Here is a 19,194-nt window from a genome sequence, read left to right on the forward strand (position 1 = left end):
AGTCTTTCCAACCCTCACTGGAGGTAACCAATATAAAAGCTTGGTGTTTATCTTATTCTTCAGCTTTTGCCATGTGCAAACTAACAAGCAGCTGAAGACAGGCAGGCAGACAGACAGACCGACATAGAAAGACAGAGAGCTATAGAAATGGTTTGGTTTCACAAAATCTGTACCAAGCTGTAGACATATATGAAATGGGATTTTCTTCACATGACGGTATATGATGAACCCTTTCCAGGTTAATAAATATAGTCTTATTTTTAATTAGCTGTATAATATTACATAAACTGGATATAGCAACATTAGCATAGTCTACGACGATATTTCGCTAAGCAAATTTACATTTTAATTTATAAGACTGACATAGCTTCAAACTTTGTTGATCTTTTAGCAAGCTGTTTGCCTTAAGGCCTATGGCTCTTATCTACATTTGACCTTGCACTTCATTTAATTAGACCTTGTTAGAAACAAAACGAGGTTCAAAAGGCATACCTCTCAATCCCATGTCCTCATCTCACAGGAACTTGTTTCATTTTAAACATTTATAAATTGTCACATAGTGCACTCCCCTCCTTTTCTCCATCGAATACAACACAGAAGAGACTATTTCCAATTTTGATGAAAGCTAATTATCTAGAAAAGTATCCAGGAAGAATCATATGTTCAAATGGAGATTTTTCTCTCTGGAATGTCTCAGAGGGCATGTTTCTCTACTTAATGACATATATTGATTTTTTTTTTTTACCCCTAAAGTCAGTCCACACATAATACAGAACCCAAATTAAAAGCAATGCCTAGCACACTGTTTGAAAATATCTGCAGAACAAAGGTCAAATGTGCAGTTTGCTAGTTAATGGCCTGAGGCAAAGTGAAGGTTAATGTGGCACTAATGAGCAGGCTCAACCCTGTAGAGATGACTGACCACAGCTGTCAAACAGTAGACGTTTAAAATGTCAGTCTCCTGCTCAGCAGAGGAAATATATAATTACAGGTTTCTAGATAAGAACTATTTTCTCTTGCTGGTCTAAATCTATATTTAATCATTTAACGTTATTCTCACCTAAGTCAGTCTGTTTGTTTGACAAAATATTTACAGAAGTCTTTAGAATACAAAAATTAGATTTCTATTCTAAGAGAATAGAAAGAGCAGACACCACTCTCATTGCAAATGCTTGAAAATCATTAAACTTTTACAGTCAGATGGAGAGGGAAAGTCTAGTTTCTTGGCCCTTTCTGGGAAGAGAGGGTGGACACAGCGCTGAGAAGCAATGCAATATATGGCACATTTATCACTGTTGAAAAATGTGTTTCAAGCACATGGCATTCACATTTGATTCAAAAGGAAAAAAAAATATTTTTTCCAAAAGAGCAACTCACAAAGTCTGCTCTCTGAACCCCACCTGAACCCATTGCTCACTATGAAAACTGTGACTTCCTGAAGATCGGCACCTTCCTCAAAGAGGAGGATTGTTTTTTCTCTAGGTGATTCCGCGTTTTCCCCTCCACGTAGGAAGTCATCTACCTCACATGACATGATTCCCCTTTATTAGAAGATTTACTGTGATTTCTCAACAAAACCAAAGGGGTTAAGATGGTAGGCTGGGGAGCAACAGGGAAAGTAATAAGAAAGAGATGGAAAGGAGCTCAGAGAACAGGCTGATTTCCTCAGAGACCCTTTGCAGAGTTCTTTTCAAACAGGTGTTTCATGTTTAGCACTCTCTTGTAATTTGATACTAGCCCTGAGCTGGAAGTTCATAGCCATCTATGCAATTAGGATGGATGCCTCCATTCCTCACTTTTCAAAGACCTTCCAACCCCAACACATGACCACTTAATGTCTCCATAAAAAACACCCTTTCTGAAAGCATCCTCCGCTAAAAAGAGTGATTTAAACCTGTTGTCAAAACTAGGTTTTCAAAATTAGTTCTAACATTGTTTTCCTATGTTGTAAAAATGTGCTTTAAAAAACACTACCTCTGTTCTCCATTAAAAAGGACTTTAAACCGGGACTTCAACCCATTAATGAAAATAAACACTAGACCAAGTGTTCAAGATTTAAAACCAGTCAGCTAATACTAGGGAAACTGGTCATCTATCACAAAAAATGAAGTGATAAAACTTGTTTACCTCTTATAATTTTTTATTCACTTTAATTAAAATATGCAATTAATTGTTCATTCTACTAGTTTAAAAAAACATGGTACTAATATTTCAATTGTCAAATCTAATGATATTCATATATGCTATTCACACAAATAATCATTATTGTGTGAATAATACACAATAATAACCTATATTTTGAGATTCAAAATAATAACCTATATTTTGAGATTCAATATTTTAGGTCAAAATAATAACCTATATTTTGAGATTCAATATTTTAGGTCAAATCCTGAATATTCCCCTCTTTGGCAATAAGATATTTTCTGTGACTGCTAACATCTTAACGATAAACTTTGTGACTTAAGGGATGAGAATATAATCTAGACATTATTAACCTCTCTGAGCATTAGCAGAACATTAATAAAATACTTGCCCTTTAATAGTCTGCCAATGAAAAGTCTTCTTTATTCTTCCTTCATGTTTCACATTTTGCAATTTTACCTCCACTCACAAATTTATCTGACTAATGGATGGTATATACATAGTACAAAGTGTTCATGCTTGCATTTTCAGATACTCTGTATCTTTCATTCCAAATACTTGTGTTCCTGAACTCTTTCATAAAGACAGGCATTAGCACCAGGAAATCTATAAATAACAATGCTCAGATAAAATAAGTTATTTTAGTCTTCAATTTTATTCCTATTACTCTGGTAATTTTCATTTTGAAAAATATTGCTGTGGAATATTACATGTCAGCCAGGTATCCTTTTATTCCCAGTTTCTGATGGGTGGCCTAGAATATTACTGACCAGAAATCATTGACCTTTTCTTAATTATGCCATCTAAAATATGTTTCTGTGATAAGGATTAAGGTTATGCATCCTTTGAGTATTTATATACATGCTTGTATATAAATACTCATTAAATGGAAAATGTAGACAAACCAAATACATTTAAGATTATAAATCCTTTGGTTTTACTCAGTTTACAAGATCCCAAAGTTACAGTGTTCCTATATAGCAAGAATCTTGCTGAAAGAGGGTAAAACCAACAGAGCAAAAAGTGAACCTCAGACTCCTTGACTTCAAAAGTCCTCAGACCAGAATGAATCACATTTCTGAGAAGGAAACTTAATCTAAAAGTCGATAGTTCTACAAATATGAGCCTAAACAAAAACAAAAAGAAATACCTTGAAACTATCTTCATATTCTCATTTGTTGTACCAAGCAAAAGAAGCCACACGTGATTCTACAGATCACAGTGAAGCCTTGTGCCCTGGAAAAGGTTGATCGGATTTGTGTTTTGGAGTGAAGATAAAAAAGGGAAAGGAAGTGTCTCTATCACATGTGTATCCTACTCTAGAGACATGTCTTCTCTACTTGTTTGAAGACAATTGAGGGGGATTTGGCAGCTCTGTCATTTCCGTTCCACGCCATTGGATACAAATCTGAAAACTTCTTGGTGCTTCCTGCTTCCCATTTCCCCCTATTATACATATGTATCCTTTATACATTTTGAATGGCATAGATAGATTTGAAATGTTGAAAATGTGCTTTACCATGAATACCAAAGTAGAAGATAGTGCTAGATACTCTTGCTATCGATGAAGGACCCATCCTGCTTCTTTTTTGTTTTTTAAAGAAAGAGAAAGAGAAAGGGGGAGAGAGAACAGGAATCTTGCTCTATTGCCCAGGCTGGAATGCAATCTAAAAATAGGTATTAAGAACCTCTTTTATGCTGATAATTGTGCTTAACAGCAGAGACAGGAAGGAATAAGGGAAAAAAATAACAAACAGCCAACCAATATTTCATTTAAGTCTGTGAAATGCTATGCAAATGCTGAAGAGTGATTTACTTCCAATTGTGTAGTCACTTTCAAAACAGGTGTAATGTGATACTGAGAAAAATGCATGTTCTGTGGACCTGGGGTGAAGAATTCTATAAATATTCACTGAGTTTACTTGTTCCAGGTCTGAGTTCAAATCATAGATGTCCCTGTTAATTTTCTATCTCGTTGATCCATTGAATATTAACAATGTGGTGTCAGAGTCTCCTGCTATTATTGTTTGGGAGTCCAGGTCTCTTTATAAGTCCTTAAGAACTTGTCTTATGTATCTGGGTGTTCCTATATTGGGTGCATATATATTTATGATCATTGACTCCTGTTGTTGCATTGATCCTTTTACTATTATGTAATGTCCTTCTTTGTTTCTTTTAGTCTTTGTTACTATTAAAGTCTGTTTTGTCAGTAACGAAGTTACAACTCCTGGTTTTTTTTGTTTTTTTTTTTCTCTCCATTTGATTGGTGAATCTTTCTCCAATCCTTTATTTTGAGTCTTTGTGTGTCCTTGCTTATGAGATGGATCTGGATACAGCGTACCTATGGGTTTTGACTATCCTGCTTCTAAATGCAATTAATTTGTAAGAGGCAAACTTCCATCATCTTAAATTATGCCCCCATGGATTCTGCCAAAAATTCTGAAATATTTCTATACACTCCTATAAAATCATCAATTTCATCATAATTTGAACTTGAATCCTCTTCACCTCTTCAAGAAGTTCAGTGAAAAAAATAATAGCAGGAGCTGAACTTGAGGTTCTTTTCAACTCTGTAAATGTTTACTGATTTTCCAAAGGAAAAGGAGTAGAAGATTCACTTGTTGGGAGAAAAGAAAAAAGAAAACATACTTTTAGATACATTAGATAAGGGGAATTTATTTGCAGTTTGGCTTTCTTGGTGGAAAAGACGTTTTCGGCCGTATAAATGATATAACCCCACAGTAGTAATAATTACATACATTACCAAAAGCTTCTAACTCATCCAGCAAGCTGCTACATAGAAACAGAAGATTTTTGGATGACCAGTTTGAAAACTGTCCAATTTCTAGCCATTTCTATGGGTATAAAACTGTACCTTATTATTCTTTCTTTAGCCAGGAATCTGGGGACATTTATTTCCACACACACTAACCTAAGGTTGACAGCCTCTCCACTGCAAATACCATAAAGCAATTTAAGGACGAAATAATTATGGAACACCAGTGGAGCCTGAAGAATTTAGAATAAATCTCATGCTCCCTGAATTAAGCCTATCCTCATCAAGAAAGTAAACTAGTAGAGTTCCAGTTGTAGCCACTGGATATGATACTTGCACACATTTTCTATAATTTCTAGTAACTGTTACCCTCAAAACAGAAAGTGGGCATCTGTTGAATACCACACGTGTGCACATAGCCACATCCAAGACCAACTGCAATGTCAACTCCTAGTTCACGCCAAATAGTTGGACTTGCCTCTTCTTTCAGAACCAGTGTATATGATATTAGTTTAATTTTCTACTACGTGGATTTCATTTAAGATGATTCATGAAATGGCCGTTAATTTTTCCATGAACATCTAGAAAGTAAGAGCATTTTTTAAAGACTTTCTGTTGTTAATATTAGTTTTAGGTGGAGTGAAGTGCTTTTCTGTGCAACAAAATTCTGCATGGATTTGTCTATGAACTTTCTTTTTCTGGGAACATTTTTGGGATTCTCAGTGGGATACATGATCCCCAAAGGTTAAGAACCACTAGCCTGAACTTTTGCCATATGTTTGCTCTGCCTTCTGGCATTTGCTCCTCCTGTGTGCCTGTAGTTTGACCCCTGCATGTCCCGATCTTCATTATTCATGTAGGTCTTGACTCTGGCCTGCCTGATAGCTCATGTTCCCTCCATACCTGCTCTGGCCTCCCCTCTGGTCTCCTATCCGAAGCTTTGTCTTGGCCTGCTCTGCTCTGGAAGCCCTCAGTACCACCACCTAACAAGCACTGTTTCAAATTAAACAGAATTTTTTTTCATTGAAAACATGACCTTTATTTTCACAAGTTAAATTTCCAGTTAATAAATAATAACACCACCTCAAAGACGCACTAACTTTCACTTGTGAGGAAACAGATTGTAAATTGCTTTCTCTTCTACTATAAATGATATTAGATTTTTCTGCAAGAATTGACTTCTTTTTTGGACTTAGGAATATTTTCATCCACTGAATATTTGTATATACAATTCATCATTAAGCCCAGTATATCTCAATACTGATTTATCATCTAAACAAACATATATACCCAGAGCGTAATATCAAGAATTTCAAGAATTAATTTTGATTTCACTAATAAAGTGTTGTATTAGATAAGATTTGACTATGTAGCTATAAACTCTATGTATTTTAAGCTAACTGATCCCATTTAATATGAATCTATTCTATCTACCTTGGCAATAATCTTAAATAACATTGTGTTCTTCACTGAAATGATGTTTTAATTTTTTCCCCAGGTTTAATTATTTTGAACACTTCACTGTGTTTTCCTGTGATGTACAGGATATTAATTTACTTTACTTGACGGTGACATTCCAAATGAGAATCACGCCCTGCCTCATTTCTTTCATTAAACTGAAATTCTAAGTGTCCTCTTTGCTTTCTATTCTTAATAAATAAAGATGTTAATGTTCCAAGTGATACAATTCTCACTCAAATCACAATTTAATAAATGCATTAGAATGAAGTGGAAATGCCTAATGATATAATATTTCAATTAAGTTCTGAAGACAAAATTTTAAAAATACTCATATAACAATTTACATTTTGTTTCAAACATTAAAAATCCAATATTTCTAAAAATTCTGCATTCCCCACCCTGACCTCAAAATCCTATCTGATAGTAAAAATATCGTATTTTTACTAAGCACCTAGGACAGTCTCTCTTATGCAAATATACACTCATGCGTGTAGCCAATCCCCTTAATCGTGCATTCTTAAATGAGAGGCCTGGCTAATTGGAATGCTTGCTGGAGAACAGATGGGGCACTGGTGTTGAGACTCTATCTTAATTTATTGTCCTGGGGTTTTCCTAATTACCTACTTAATTGGCACAGCCACGCCACTTTGAAATAATAATGTACAGCTAATTATCAGCGATTTAAGCTTGCTAATAGCTTATTCTTACCAGCTAACTTCAAGAAATCAAGCAGAGAGCAGGAACTGCCACAGGGAAATCACTCTGCCTGGGCTGCTCTAGACAACTATATGAGTGCAATGTCCTTTACAGCTGTGCTGATTTGCTCCCTGCCCAAAAAGGCAAAATTGTGATGCTTTGCTGGCTGTTTAAAGGAGTGGTAGCTCTTTCTTACTTTGCTAAACTTTAAAGAACTCCATAACTGGTATGTATCAATCACTCAGAGTCTGCGATAAGCACATTATTAGCATGCTGTGTAAACAGAAATACATTGGGGAAATTGAATCAGGACAATTACATCTCCAAAATAAAAGAATCCAACTCTATGGTTTAGCTCCCCTCTTTACAAGCTAAAAGAAGACTCACCATGTCCATGAATGAGCTTAGCACAGCTCTTATCCAGGAATAAGGAAATTTTCCTTCTTCAAATGTTAGAAGCAAAACAAGGAAAAAGCAATGTATTTAACAGAAGGGACCTCTATAAAGTGAATATAGAGAAACAGGGAGGAAAAAAATAAATAGTTAGGAACTTGGGAATATTAAGAGACTCTCTATCCTAAGAAGAGGATACTGTAATCCTGCCTTCACTTACTTTCATTCTGCATTTATTTTAGGCACCTTTTAAAATCCAGGTATCTCTAGGTCAGATTCCGTAGAAGCAGTGCCTGAGACAGGAATCAGTATACAGATGACTCATGAGGGAGTGCTCTTAGGAGAAAGTTAACAAGGGAGGCAAGGGCAGGTGTGGTGGAAGGAGCTAAGTGGGGATGTGGACTTAACTTCAGCAAGATACCGCAGGGAGCACTGAAGCATGCATTTTGCCATGTTTGGTCCCACAGCTTGAAGCAAGGGGCAAGCCTCATCTATCCCTGTGTCAGTCAGTCACCACATGTGAGCTGCTGCCAAGAGCCCTTCCACAGGCAGATGAGATGGGTGGTAGCCGGTCTCCAAGATAACTCCCCACAGTTTTATCCTTCATGCCTTTGCATAGTCCCCTTTGACACCAAAGAGGGCTGACCTGTGTAACGTATGGGATATTGCAAGAACAATAGTATGTGACTTCTGAGGCCAGCTCATATAAGACTAGACTTAGCCTTGCTCTCAGACTTCTTGTCCTGAGGGAAGCCAGTCACAATGTGAGGACACTCAAGCAGTTCTGTGGAGAAGTCACTGTGACAACAAACTGAGGCCTCCTACCAACAGCCACGTGAGTGAGCAATCTTGGGAGACGATACTCCAGCCACACTTGAGCCTTCAGATGATCAAAGCCCTAGCTGACTTCTTGGCAGCAATCTCTCTAATGACCCTGGGCATGAACCCCAGATCTAATTAGCTCCCAAATTCCTGACCCACAGAAAATAGTATAATAAATGCTTATTGTTGGTTTAAGCCACTAAGTTTTGAATGATTTGTTAGATAGCAATGGATAAAGAATACCAATGGCTCCTATTTGTTCAAGGCAATTTCCCAGAGAAAAGAGCAGCTGTGAGTTGGAACACAGCAGCCAGGAGGCAGGTAAAAGGGCCAGGTGAAGAGGATGTGAGTAGGGCAACAGCAGCACCCACAACCTTCATTATTTCTCATATTACATTTGTTCCACTAAACCTTCCAGACCAGTAGTGTCATGAATTTAACAATGGCTCAGACATGATCATTTTAAAAATGTTAATTGGCAGCAATGTATAATTCAAGACCTAGTGAAAATATTCTTCAAAAATGAAGATGTCTGCAGACAAATGAAAGCTGCAAAAATTCATCACCTGTAATAATCAACAAAAACTATACTAAGAAAGCAAAAATATTCTACACAAACACATGAAACTGGAGAAAAGAAAAGAGCACTAGAAAGGATAAAATGTGTGAGAAATTATTAGTAAGTATTGACTATATAGCAGTAATTGTCCTGGGGGTTGTGAAAATATTGGTAAGAGTAAGCTATTTGTTGGTAAAATAGCATAAATAATGGGAAGATTGCAATGGAATGAAACTATCCTAAGTTTCTTACATTGTTCAATGAAGTAGTAAAAGTTATAACTTAAAGTAGACAGTACAAATTAAAAATGCATATTGTGATCTCTATAGTAACCATTAAGAGAATAATAAAGAAATACAAATCTAAAAGGATAAAAATAATAAATATATGTTAAACTCAAAAGGAGGCAAGAAATGAGAAATTTTTTAAAAAACCATTAAGTAAAGAGAAAACAAAGAGCAAGGCAGCAGTCTTAAGCCCAACTACCTTCAGGATATTGTATATTACTGTACACAAAAGGATTAAACATTCCAACTATGAAACACAGACTGATTAATCATCACTCAATAAATACTATTGGCCAACGCCCCACAAAGGTAGCTAGTTAAAATAGTTGTAAGTCAACAATGGTTATGCTGGGGCTTAGGACACAACACCCCAAAATATAACTGTAGGAGATCAGAATATGCCAACCCAAAATATAACTTTTTGGCATCTTGATTACTTTGAACTGGTTATTTAGAGAAACTGAAGACACAGGAAAGGCTCTGAAAACCTGCACTTTTGTAAATAAAGTTTACATCTTTAAATAAATTTTTGTTATTAAAGGTATCTGAGTCAGGAAGAAAACTTCTAGAAGTTCCACCAGCGCAATTTTTACCTGCGTAACAAAGCAAACTTTATTTCTCATACTTTTCCTCCACTCACCCACTCAACAGTTTGTCTTTACCACCCACCCACCCCCAGAAGACCCAACCCTGTATTCCTTTCTTCAGCTCAGGATGCTATATAAGCTTCAATTACCTGGCATTTCCTTAAGTCCTGTATTTTTGTGGGACTCCCATTCCTATATATGTAATTAAAATGATTTTCCTATAAATCTGCCTTATATTAATTTAATTTGTACCCCAGCTAAAGAATTTCAGAGGGTGGAAGGAAGCCATTTTCCCTTGCCTGTCAATTATATTAACATTACCTCAAAAGAATAGTTTGAATACTGGAAGACTAAACCATAAATTAAATTATTCCTGTCACAAAGACCTGAAATAATTTTTCTAAGTTAGGGTGCCATAATTATAATTTTAAACAACAAAATTTTCATAATACACTAAATCCAAAGTATATACTATGACAACATAATTTTAAAAGGTTATGCCTTATTTATATGTAAAATATATTTTTAATTTTTGGCAAACATAGAATAGTGTTTATTTTCATTTATGTTGGCAAAGCCACTGATGCATTTTACAATTCCTGTTTTTTCAGCTACTATAGAAACTAAATTAAGCTAGAGAAACTGCTAAATTATTTTGTTTCATAGCCTTCCTTTAATGGTTTTGGCTTGGTTTAAATTTATAGAAAGTAGTTATTGCTAGAGGTATTCTCTTGGGAATTATTCAAAGTAAATTCTAAAAATGATACCTGAGAAAAACTATTATTAAACAAATACTATAGGCTATTGTTTTAAACTGGACTCTTGTACCACGCCTCAACAGACCAGACTAAACCAGAATGCAATCACTCATGCTAAATGCCATATCATCAAACGGAAGCTTTAAGGAAACAGATCTCAAAACAAAACGTTTTTCCTGAAAACAAGAGATTCCAGGAAATCTGAGTCAGTGTAATAAGGAAGTCCCCTCTGCTTTAACCCTTTTAAAAAGTAATCTGAAGTCACCTGATATTAACCAACCAGTTTTTAAATTTTTTTCCTATCATTCTGTTTTGTCGTTTTCACCTTACCAAACCCACATCGTGGACTTGCTCAGGGGGAGTTCTCATTCTATTTTCTGGAATGGAGGCTTCTCTGATTCATGAATCACAAATAAAAGCCAATTAGATCTACAACTAAATTTGCTGTAATTTTTTCTTTTAACACTATTGTGCATATACAACTAATTAATAAAACTAAGTCAGGAAATATTAATTTATTTTTTACTTTCCTTTTTTATGAATTACACAAAGCAGTGGTTTTGTTAATAATTTGGATGTTTTCCTTGTCTATTTTTTTTTCAATAAGCTTTCCTTTTATTTTAATTAACAGGTAGGAAACCCAAACAACTCAACAACTGATCTTGGCCATTTACATTTTATCTCTAGGTCGATGCTCACTGTATCTACAATACACTATGAGAAAACATGATCTACATTCAGCATACAAGACGGCAAAAAGAAGATTATTGAAAAATTCAGTATTATCAGATTTCATGAAAATTTTGACAAGGGAGTCTGAACTCCTTTTAATTAGAAGAACGTGATTTTAAAAAACACTTTTCATTTAAACTTGGTGTGTGTTAATATGTATGCATATATAAACATATCTATATTTTCTCAGATACAGAAAGTTGAGTTAAGCATATTCTTGAATTCCTGCCAGACTATCACAATTTACCCTGGAACATTCCTACCTTATTATTTTATTATCTTAATTTTTAAATTCATCCATTATCCCCTTTCCTTTCTATAAATATCCATTCTAATGTATATAATATAAATACTCTACCATATCTTATTCTTAAAAATATATACTGATTTTATTTATAAATGATTTTAATTTATATAATGGCATTGTACTATTGTTCTCATTCTATGTAATCTGTTTTCTTTGTAATCACAATGAGATTTTTTGCTGTATGAAAATGTGTTTATTGCTTCTGACTGCTTTATAATGTTCCAAAGTCTTATATTTTACTTTTCTATTTTTCCTAGATGTGGAAAGATAGTTTGCTTCTAACACTCAGCTATCACAAATAATCAAGAATGCCCCTCTAGGTATAAGCAAGTTTCCTCAGGATACATCCTAAGTAGTAGACTCTAGTACATAGGGTATGTGAGTTTTGCCGGGTGCAGAAGAAGGAAGCTGTACTAGTGCACAAAATGACCAACTACACAGAAAAGCTAATATGGTCAGAAGACTAACCATTAGAAATGGAATTCCGAAAAGTAGCCATTTATGGCATTATCCTAATATCTTTGTTCAAATCAATCTATATAGTCAGTGTAACTCCAATCAAAATCCAACAAAAAGATATAAAATATATTTTCAAAACTAAATTTTAAAACATCTAACAGACTTTTGAAAATGAGAGTAAATATAGTGACTTACCTTAAAAGATATTTCAAAATCTTTCAAAGCCAAAGCAGTCACAATCAAAATCAGTAAAAATTTGCAGAAAACAACTACTGACTTATTAACAGACAATAGGCCAGTATAATTACATGAACTTAGAATGAGTATGAGGTGAAAGAAAAGAACACAAAGGGGAAAAGGATGGATTGTTATAGGGTTTGTTGGGGAAATTGGATCAGAATATGGAAAATTTGACTTGGAACCTTACCTTATAACATATATAAAGATATATTCTCTATGTATTATGCATAATAAGAGGAAAAAACCATACTGCAAGTAGAAAAAGTACAGTAGAATATATTTTTGAGTTAATGCAGGCAAGAAATTTTAAACAAAAAAGAAAACTTGATAGACTTGATATCAAAGTTAAGAATTTATATTTAACATAGGTCATCTTAGACTAAGTTACTCATGACTTAACTTTTATTTTATTTTACATTTTCTTAGATAAATGTTTTCAATGTCTGAAAGGAACAAATTAATATGTGGAACATAAAAATGAACTTCTACAAATAAATAAATTTAATTTGAAAAGAAATCTAGTTGAAAACCCAGCTAATACAGAAAAGGAAATGCAGATAAAACAGAAAAAAAGAGAAATATGGTAATGCATTTTTCAAAAACTATAGTTAATGTTAAGACTGATAAGAGAAAATAACTCATCCATGAAACAAGGATGGGTTGTGAATTTGAAAAAAAAAGAACAAGGAAAATATTTGGAAATTAAAGATATGAAAATAAACATCACTTTATTCACCACCAAAGGAATTCAGTCTTTCATCCAGTTCCCAGTTCACAGGTTCGAAGCACCTTGACTGAAGGCTGGGATCCCCTGAGAAAGAACCTTGCATAAGCACAACCACTGCATAATATAAATCTTCCTCCATACATTCCCTACAGGGACTTGTGGCTATTTTGCTTCCAGGAATTATTAGATACTAGCTCTGTACTGAATTTTATCCCAAAGGCCCAAAATACCATTATCCTCTGTAAGTCTAAATAGAGGCTTACAGAGGTCAAGTGAAAATAGAGTTTTAGGGTCAGTCTGTCTCACATTGGGACATTCAGTCAACAGGCCCACCCTGTAGTTATTTCACATTCCTGAACACACACTTGAACTAGACGTACTCACCCATTTCACAATCCCCATACTGATTCCCCAACTCATGGAGTGAACGCCAAATTGAAATTCCTGAAATTCAGGTCAATATCCCTGATGAACATCAATGTGAAAATCCTCAATAAAACACTGGCAAACTGAATCCAGCAGCACATCAAAAAGCTTATCTACTGCAATCAAGACAGCTTCATCCCTGGGATGCAAGACTGGTTCAACATATGCAAATCAATAAACATAATTCATCACATAAAAGAACCTATGACAAAAACCACATGATCATCTCAACAGATGCCAAAAAGGCCTTCAATAAAATTCAACATCCTTTCATGTTAAAACTCTCAATAAACTAGGTATTGATGAAACATATCTCGAAATAATAAGGGCTATTTATGACAAACCCACAGATGATATCATACTGAGTGGGGAAAAGGGAATCATTTTCTTTGAAAACTGGCACAAAACAAGGATGCTCCTTCTCAACACTCCTACTCAACACAGTAATGAAAGTTCTGGCCAGGGCAATCAGGCAAGAGAAAGAAATAGAGTATTCATATAGGAAAAGTGGTAGTCAAATTATCTCTGCAGATGACATGATTCTATATTTAGAAAACCCCATCATCTCAGCCCAAAAACTCCTTAAGCTGATAAGCAACTTCAGCAAAGTCTCAGGATAATAAATCAATGTGCAAAAATCACAAACATTCCTATACACCAATAGACAAGCAGAAAGCAAAATCATGAAAGAAATCCCCTTGACAATTGCTACAAAGAGAATAAAATACCTAGTAATACAGCTAACAGGGGATGTGAAGGACCTCTTCAAGGAGAACTACAAAGCATTGCTCAAGGAAACAAGAGAGGACACAAACAAATCAAAAAACACTCCATCTTCATGGATAGGAAGAATCAATATTGTGAAAATATCCATACTGCCCAAAGTAATATATAGATTCAATGTTATTCCCATCAAACTACCATTGACATTCTTCACAGAATTAGAAAAAAATTCCTTTAAATTTCATGTAAAACTAAAAAAGAGCCCGTATAGCCAAGATAATCTTAAGCAAAAAGAACAAAGCTGGAAGCATAACACCACCTGACTTCAAACTAGAGTATAAGGCTACAGTAACCCAAACAGCATGGTACTGGTACCAAAAGAGATATAATGACCAATGGAACAGAACAGAGACCTCAGAAATAACACCACACACCTACAACCATCTGAACTTCAACAAACCTGAGAAAAACAAGGAATGGGGAAAGGATTCCCTATTTAATAAATGGTGCTGAGAAAACTGGCTAGCCATATGCAGAAAACGAAAACCGGACCCCTTCCTTACACTTTATAAAAAATTAACTCAGGGTGGATTACAAACCCCAAAACCATAAAAACACTAGAAGAAAACCTAGGCAATACCATTCAGGACATAGGGACAGGAAAAGACTTCGTGACGAAAACAACAAAGGCAATGGCAGCAAAAGGTAAAATTGACAAATGAGATCTAATTAAACTAAAGAGCTTCTGCACAGCAAAAGAAACTATCATCAGAGTGAACAGGCAACTTACAGAATGGGAGAAAGTTTTTACAATCCACACATCTGACAAAGGTCTAATATCCAGAAACAATACCATCAAAATGTGGGCAAAGAAACAGACACTTCTCAAAAGAAGACATTTATGCGGCCAACAAACATATGAAAAAAAGCTCAACATCACTGATCATTAGAGAAATATAAATCAAAACCACAATGAGAAACCATCTCATGCCAGTCGGAACGGCGATCACTAAAAAGTCAGGGAGTGATTTTCACTTCCACCAACAGTGTAAAAGTGTTCCTATTTCTCAACAGCCTTGCCAGCATCTGTTGTCGAGTGCTTGACAATTCAGCAACATTTCTAAAGGTAGCATGGATGTTACTGAGATATTGTTATATAAAAAGCAAATTTCTGTACCTAAGATAACCTAAAACTCAGGAAGAGATACAGTGCTTTTTAAATTCCTTTACATACTAGAAAAAAAATCATATTATATACTTTGATGTGTTGCTCTTACCCACTTACAGAATAGCCCAAAAGAAATTTAGTGTGAGAAAGAAAAGGCTCTGCAACTCTTTTGCAAGGTGCTCTGATGATGATTCCAGATGACCCTGTTTACTAAGTTCAGTAGTACCTGAAGTTTCATGGCTGGGTGGGTTAGTAGGTTGTTGGTTAGTTGCTTTGCAATCGAGCCCTGGTAGAAACTACATACTTGATCATGACCTAGCAAGTGACCACGCAACGTGAGACGGCCAGGATGAACTAAGTACTATCCGATCTGCCAGGTTATAAGACTAGGCTTGTATAGAAGCAATTACAACCAAGTGGCAGTGATCTATTAGAAATCAGGCTCAAGCAGGTAGAGAAAGAGCACGAAAAGGTAGCCCAGATTCAGCACCTGCTCCTGCTACATTGCCCACCTATTTCAACGGAAATTTGTGACCTCGTGGGGAATAATCAGTTGATGAGGTATACATAAAATTCAGGGTTAGTTTATAGAGAAACCTGTGCAATAAATAGGCAACAAGCAGAAATATAATACCTTGGCAATGAAGCCTTACTAAAGAGATAATGAAAAACAGTGTAAAATTGAAATGCCTAAGTGGACTCATGCGCGTAAGTGAACAACTCGTATGGTTGTTCACTCTGTGGCATGAGACAGGCCTGAGATGGATCTACGCTGATTCATGAACAATGGCTAATCATGGCTGGATGGTCAAAGACATCAAAATAATGAGTTTGCAAGATTGGTGACAAGAAGGTCTATTCAGTGGCCAGGATAGATACTTTTAAAACCTCCCACTCCTATGAGCCCCTTATTGTTCCTGATCCAGTTTGTAACATTTCACCTGTATTGGTTTAGTTTTGCTAGTGAGAGATGATGTTAAATGTTGAGTTTTGCTTTGTTTTCCAAGTGGGTTGTTTTGGTGGTAAAATACATCACCTTGAAGAACTTCAGATCTTTTTTAGCTGGGTTTTATTAGAAAAACACCCTAGACAAAATATACTGATTTTTCAAGTGCAAGGAATGATTGCTGATCATTGTACGTGTTTAGATAAAAAGAACAGCTATTTTACATGTAAAATAAAATGCTAATTCATTTTAGCTGGAGAAAATAGCCAGCAATAGCCTAGATCTTCATCCCATGCTCACAGCCATCTGATGAGAGACTGCGGCAATTAGGTGTGCAATCCCAAAAAAGGAAGAAACAGATTTTAGATTACAGAAAAGTTATGTGAAATATTTTATATATGAATTATTCATAGAGTATTATTAGAAATAATTACTTAATAAATAAATATAAAATTCTGAATTTCAGTCCAATTTAAAAAATACTGACTTAGCATCTAGTATTTGCCAGGACATACACTCACTGGTCAACTAAACACACACACAAATAATAATTACCTCTAGTTTTAATAGCTTTTCATCCTAAGCCTCAATGATCAAGCAAAGGAACGCAAAACAGAGACTGAATTTAACCTGTGAAATAATGATGGGCATAGTGATAGAAATGTGAGTTAGCAAGCCCTACGCAATGTTTATTATTTTGAATCAACAGATAACCATTTTTAGCATTTCATGTAAAAAGGATGGAAACTTCTTTTTATTCAACTATTTTTAATAGATGTGAAACATTCAGTGATACCTATCACATTATGTAAATATATTATCTTTCTGTCCTTCACTGGCCAATATGGTAGCCTCTAGCCATATTAACAATTTAAAATTAACTAAAATGAAAAATTCAATCTTTAGTCACACTAGCCACATTTTAAATGCACAATGTCACATGTGCCCAGGGCCCTGGATAGATTCCACATTATGTTATGAAAATGTTCCATTATCACAGAAAGTTGTATTGGTCTTACAAGTTGAACCTGTCGTCCAAATTAATGGAACCGGTAGAGCCACTGAATTTTACAGTTAATAAATACTGATCCTTTTTTTTGTCCGTATTGCATTTTATTTTATTTAATCGAATATATTCCGTTCTGTTGTAAAATTAATGGCTTACTTTCTTTTCTCTTTCTGGTTGTAAAACAAATATCTTACTTTCTTCTGTTGGCAAGTGTCTCTTCACTGCTCCTTGTGGTGGTCTTCATTCCATGCTTCTCTTTGCTCTGCTCAAAAGAACAACGAGGGCTTTGTGTGGGTGTTCTTACGGGGCGGCCACAAATCTTATTTACCTTTTAAATAGAAAACATTAAAAGGCAGTTAGAAACCGTGCTCCACCTTTCTGAGAATGTGATATTTCATAGGGGCCAAAACAATGACATGTTCTTGCTTTCACCTCAATATTAATCTTTAATGTAATATATACAATGATTCTCAATTTTTCAGACAGAGGCAGGTAAATTATCTGTATAAAATGCCAATTATGAAAACTGAATGTCATGGACATTTATGTGGCATGCAGTATATCTGTGTAAGATATGCAAAATCAGATAACTATATTAATAAACTGCCTTATTGATGTAACATGACTTCACCAAAACAGATATTATTTATGATTTATATGTACAATTAATCACATATTTGTCCTATTTTAAAATGAAATAATTTGCTGTTGAATATGTGGTCCTTGTCTAAATGAATTCTAAGGCCAAAAGCAAATATTTTTGTAGTTTTCTTCTTAAGGTCCTTTCTTAGAAATGACAACGAATATTTTTAATATAAAGATCTCCTTTTATAATAGTTCTTTCTTCTTCCTTCTCAATCTGGTATGATTTTCAGGGTGTTATTACAGTATTTTTAAAAAATTATTTATCCCTATGGAAAATATATTGTTTCTTTAATACTTATCTAGTAAAGATCTCTGTATAATGTACATAATTATCATAGAAAAAATTAAGTCATTAATTTACCATGTAAAGCATCAAAAAAGATTTACATGATACCTTGTATAATAGAAAGGCAGAGTAATATAATTGAAAATACGTAAAAGCATTGCCTGGAATCAGGAGACTCTGGTTCTTGTCCTAATTTTTACTTTTTTTATACTGAGACCTTAAAAACATGACAGAACCTCTTTGAATGTGATTTCCTAATGCGCACAAGGAAGAAGTTAGAATAAATTACTGCAAAGTTCCCTTAAAGTTACAAATCTCTTTGATTTTCCATATAATGAGTATTGAAGAAGCTGTGCATCTGTTTCATGTATTTTACTTCTAGTATTTGCAAAGCACATATATTAAATGTTATAACAGGGAAAATATAAGTAACTAAGGTTCCTCCTAATAGAGCTTGCAGATTAAGAGGAAAGAAATAAAGGAATCCTTCCAATCATCAAAATCCAAGTTGTATGTGTCAAAAAAGTGTAACTGACAATGGATGTCAGAGACAGGTGGGATCCTTTCCAAGTGGGGGCGATGGGTAAAGAAGGATATCAGCAAAGGCTACCCCAGGACAGGATACTACCCATAGGGATGAGACTTGGAGCATCTGTTGTGCCTGGATGCGTTGAGGTTTATTTCAATTCAACCAAATTAAAAATAAATATTTGTTGTACCCTACTATGTTAGATGCTAGAGATACAAATATGAATAAGGCACAGCCTCATGTACACAGTTGAGATGAAAGTTACACGGGTAAAATAACACTTGTCATATAACATGTCAAGAGCAACCTATTACTTGGATGTTAATAACACTGTAAGTCACAGTTATAGTAACTACACTGTGCATTTGGTACAAGAAGTACATGGTGTGAGAAATGGGTGTAGCAAGAGGTAAGGCTGGTGTGAAAGACATAAACATGCCATCGTATGACTGGATACCGAGCTAAAGGGCTTGTGATAGCAAGTGGAATGCAGGTAAAAGGGTCCAAGCAGGG

General features: G+C 34.9%; 1 protein-coding gene across 2 annotated transcripts in view; it reads right to left on the minus strand.

Moving 5' to 3' along the window:
* The window catches only part of GPC5 (glypican 5), a 1,393,669-nt gene that overhangs the window by 1,050,724 nt on the left and 323,751 nt on the right, over positions 1-19,194 (minus strand). For both annotated transcript variants that reach the window (XM_012456307.2, XM_064362249.1), the window contains exon 4: positions 17,416-17,549. In XM_012456307.2, the coding sequence (XP_012311730.2) occupies positions 17,416-17,549 (134 nt within the window). The remainder of the gene's footprint in view (positions 1-17,415; positions 17,550-19,194) is intronic.

The sequence above is a fragment of the Aotus nancymaae genome, unplaced genomic scaffold, assembly GCF_030222135.1.
Source record: "Aotus nancymaae isolate 86718 unplaced genomic scaffold, 86718_ANA_hifiasm-v0.15.2.pri h1tg000048l, whole genome shotgun sequence".
Lineage (NCBI taxonomy): Eukaryota > Metazoa > Chordata > Mammalia > Primates > Aotidae > Aotus > Aotus nancymaae.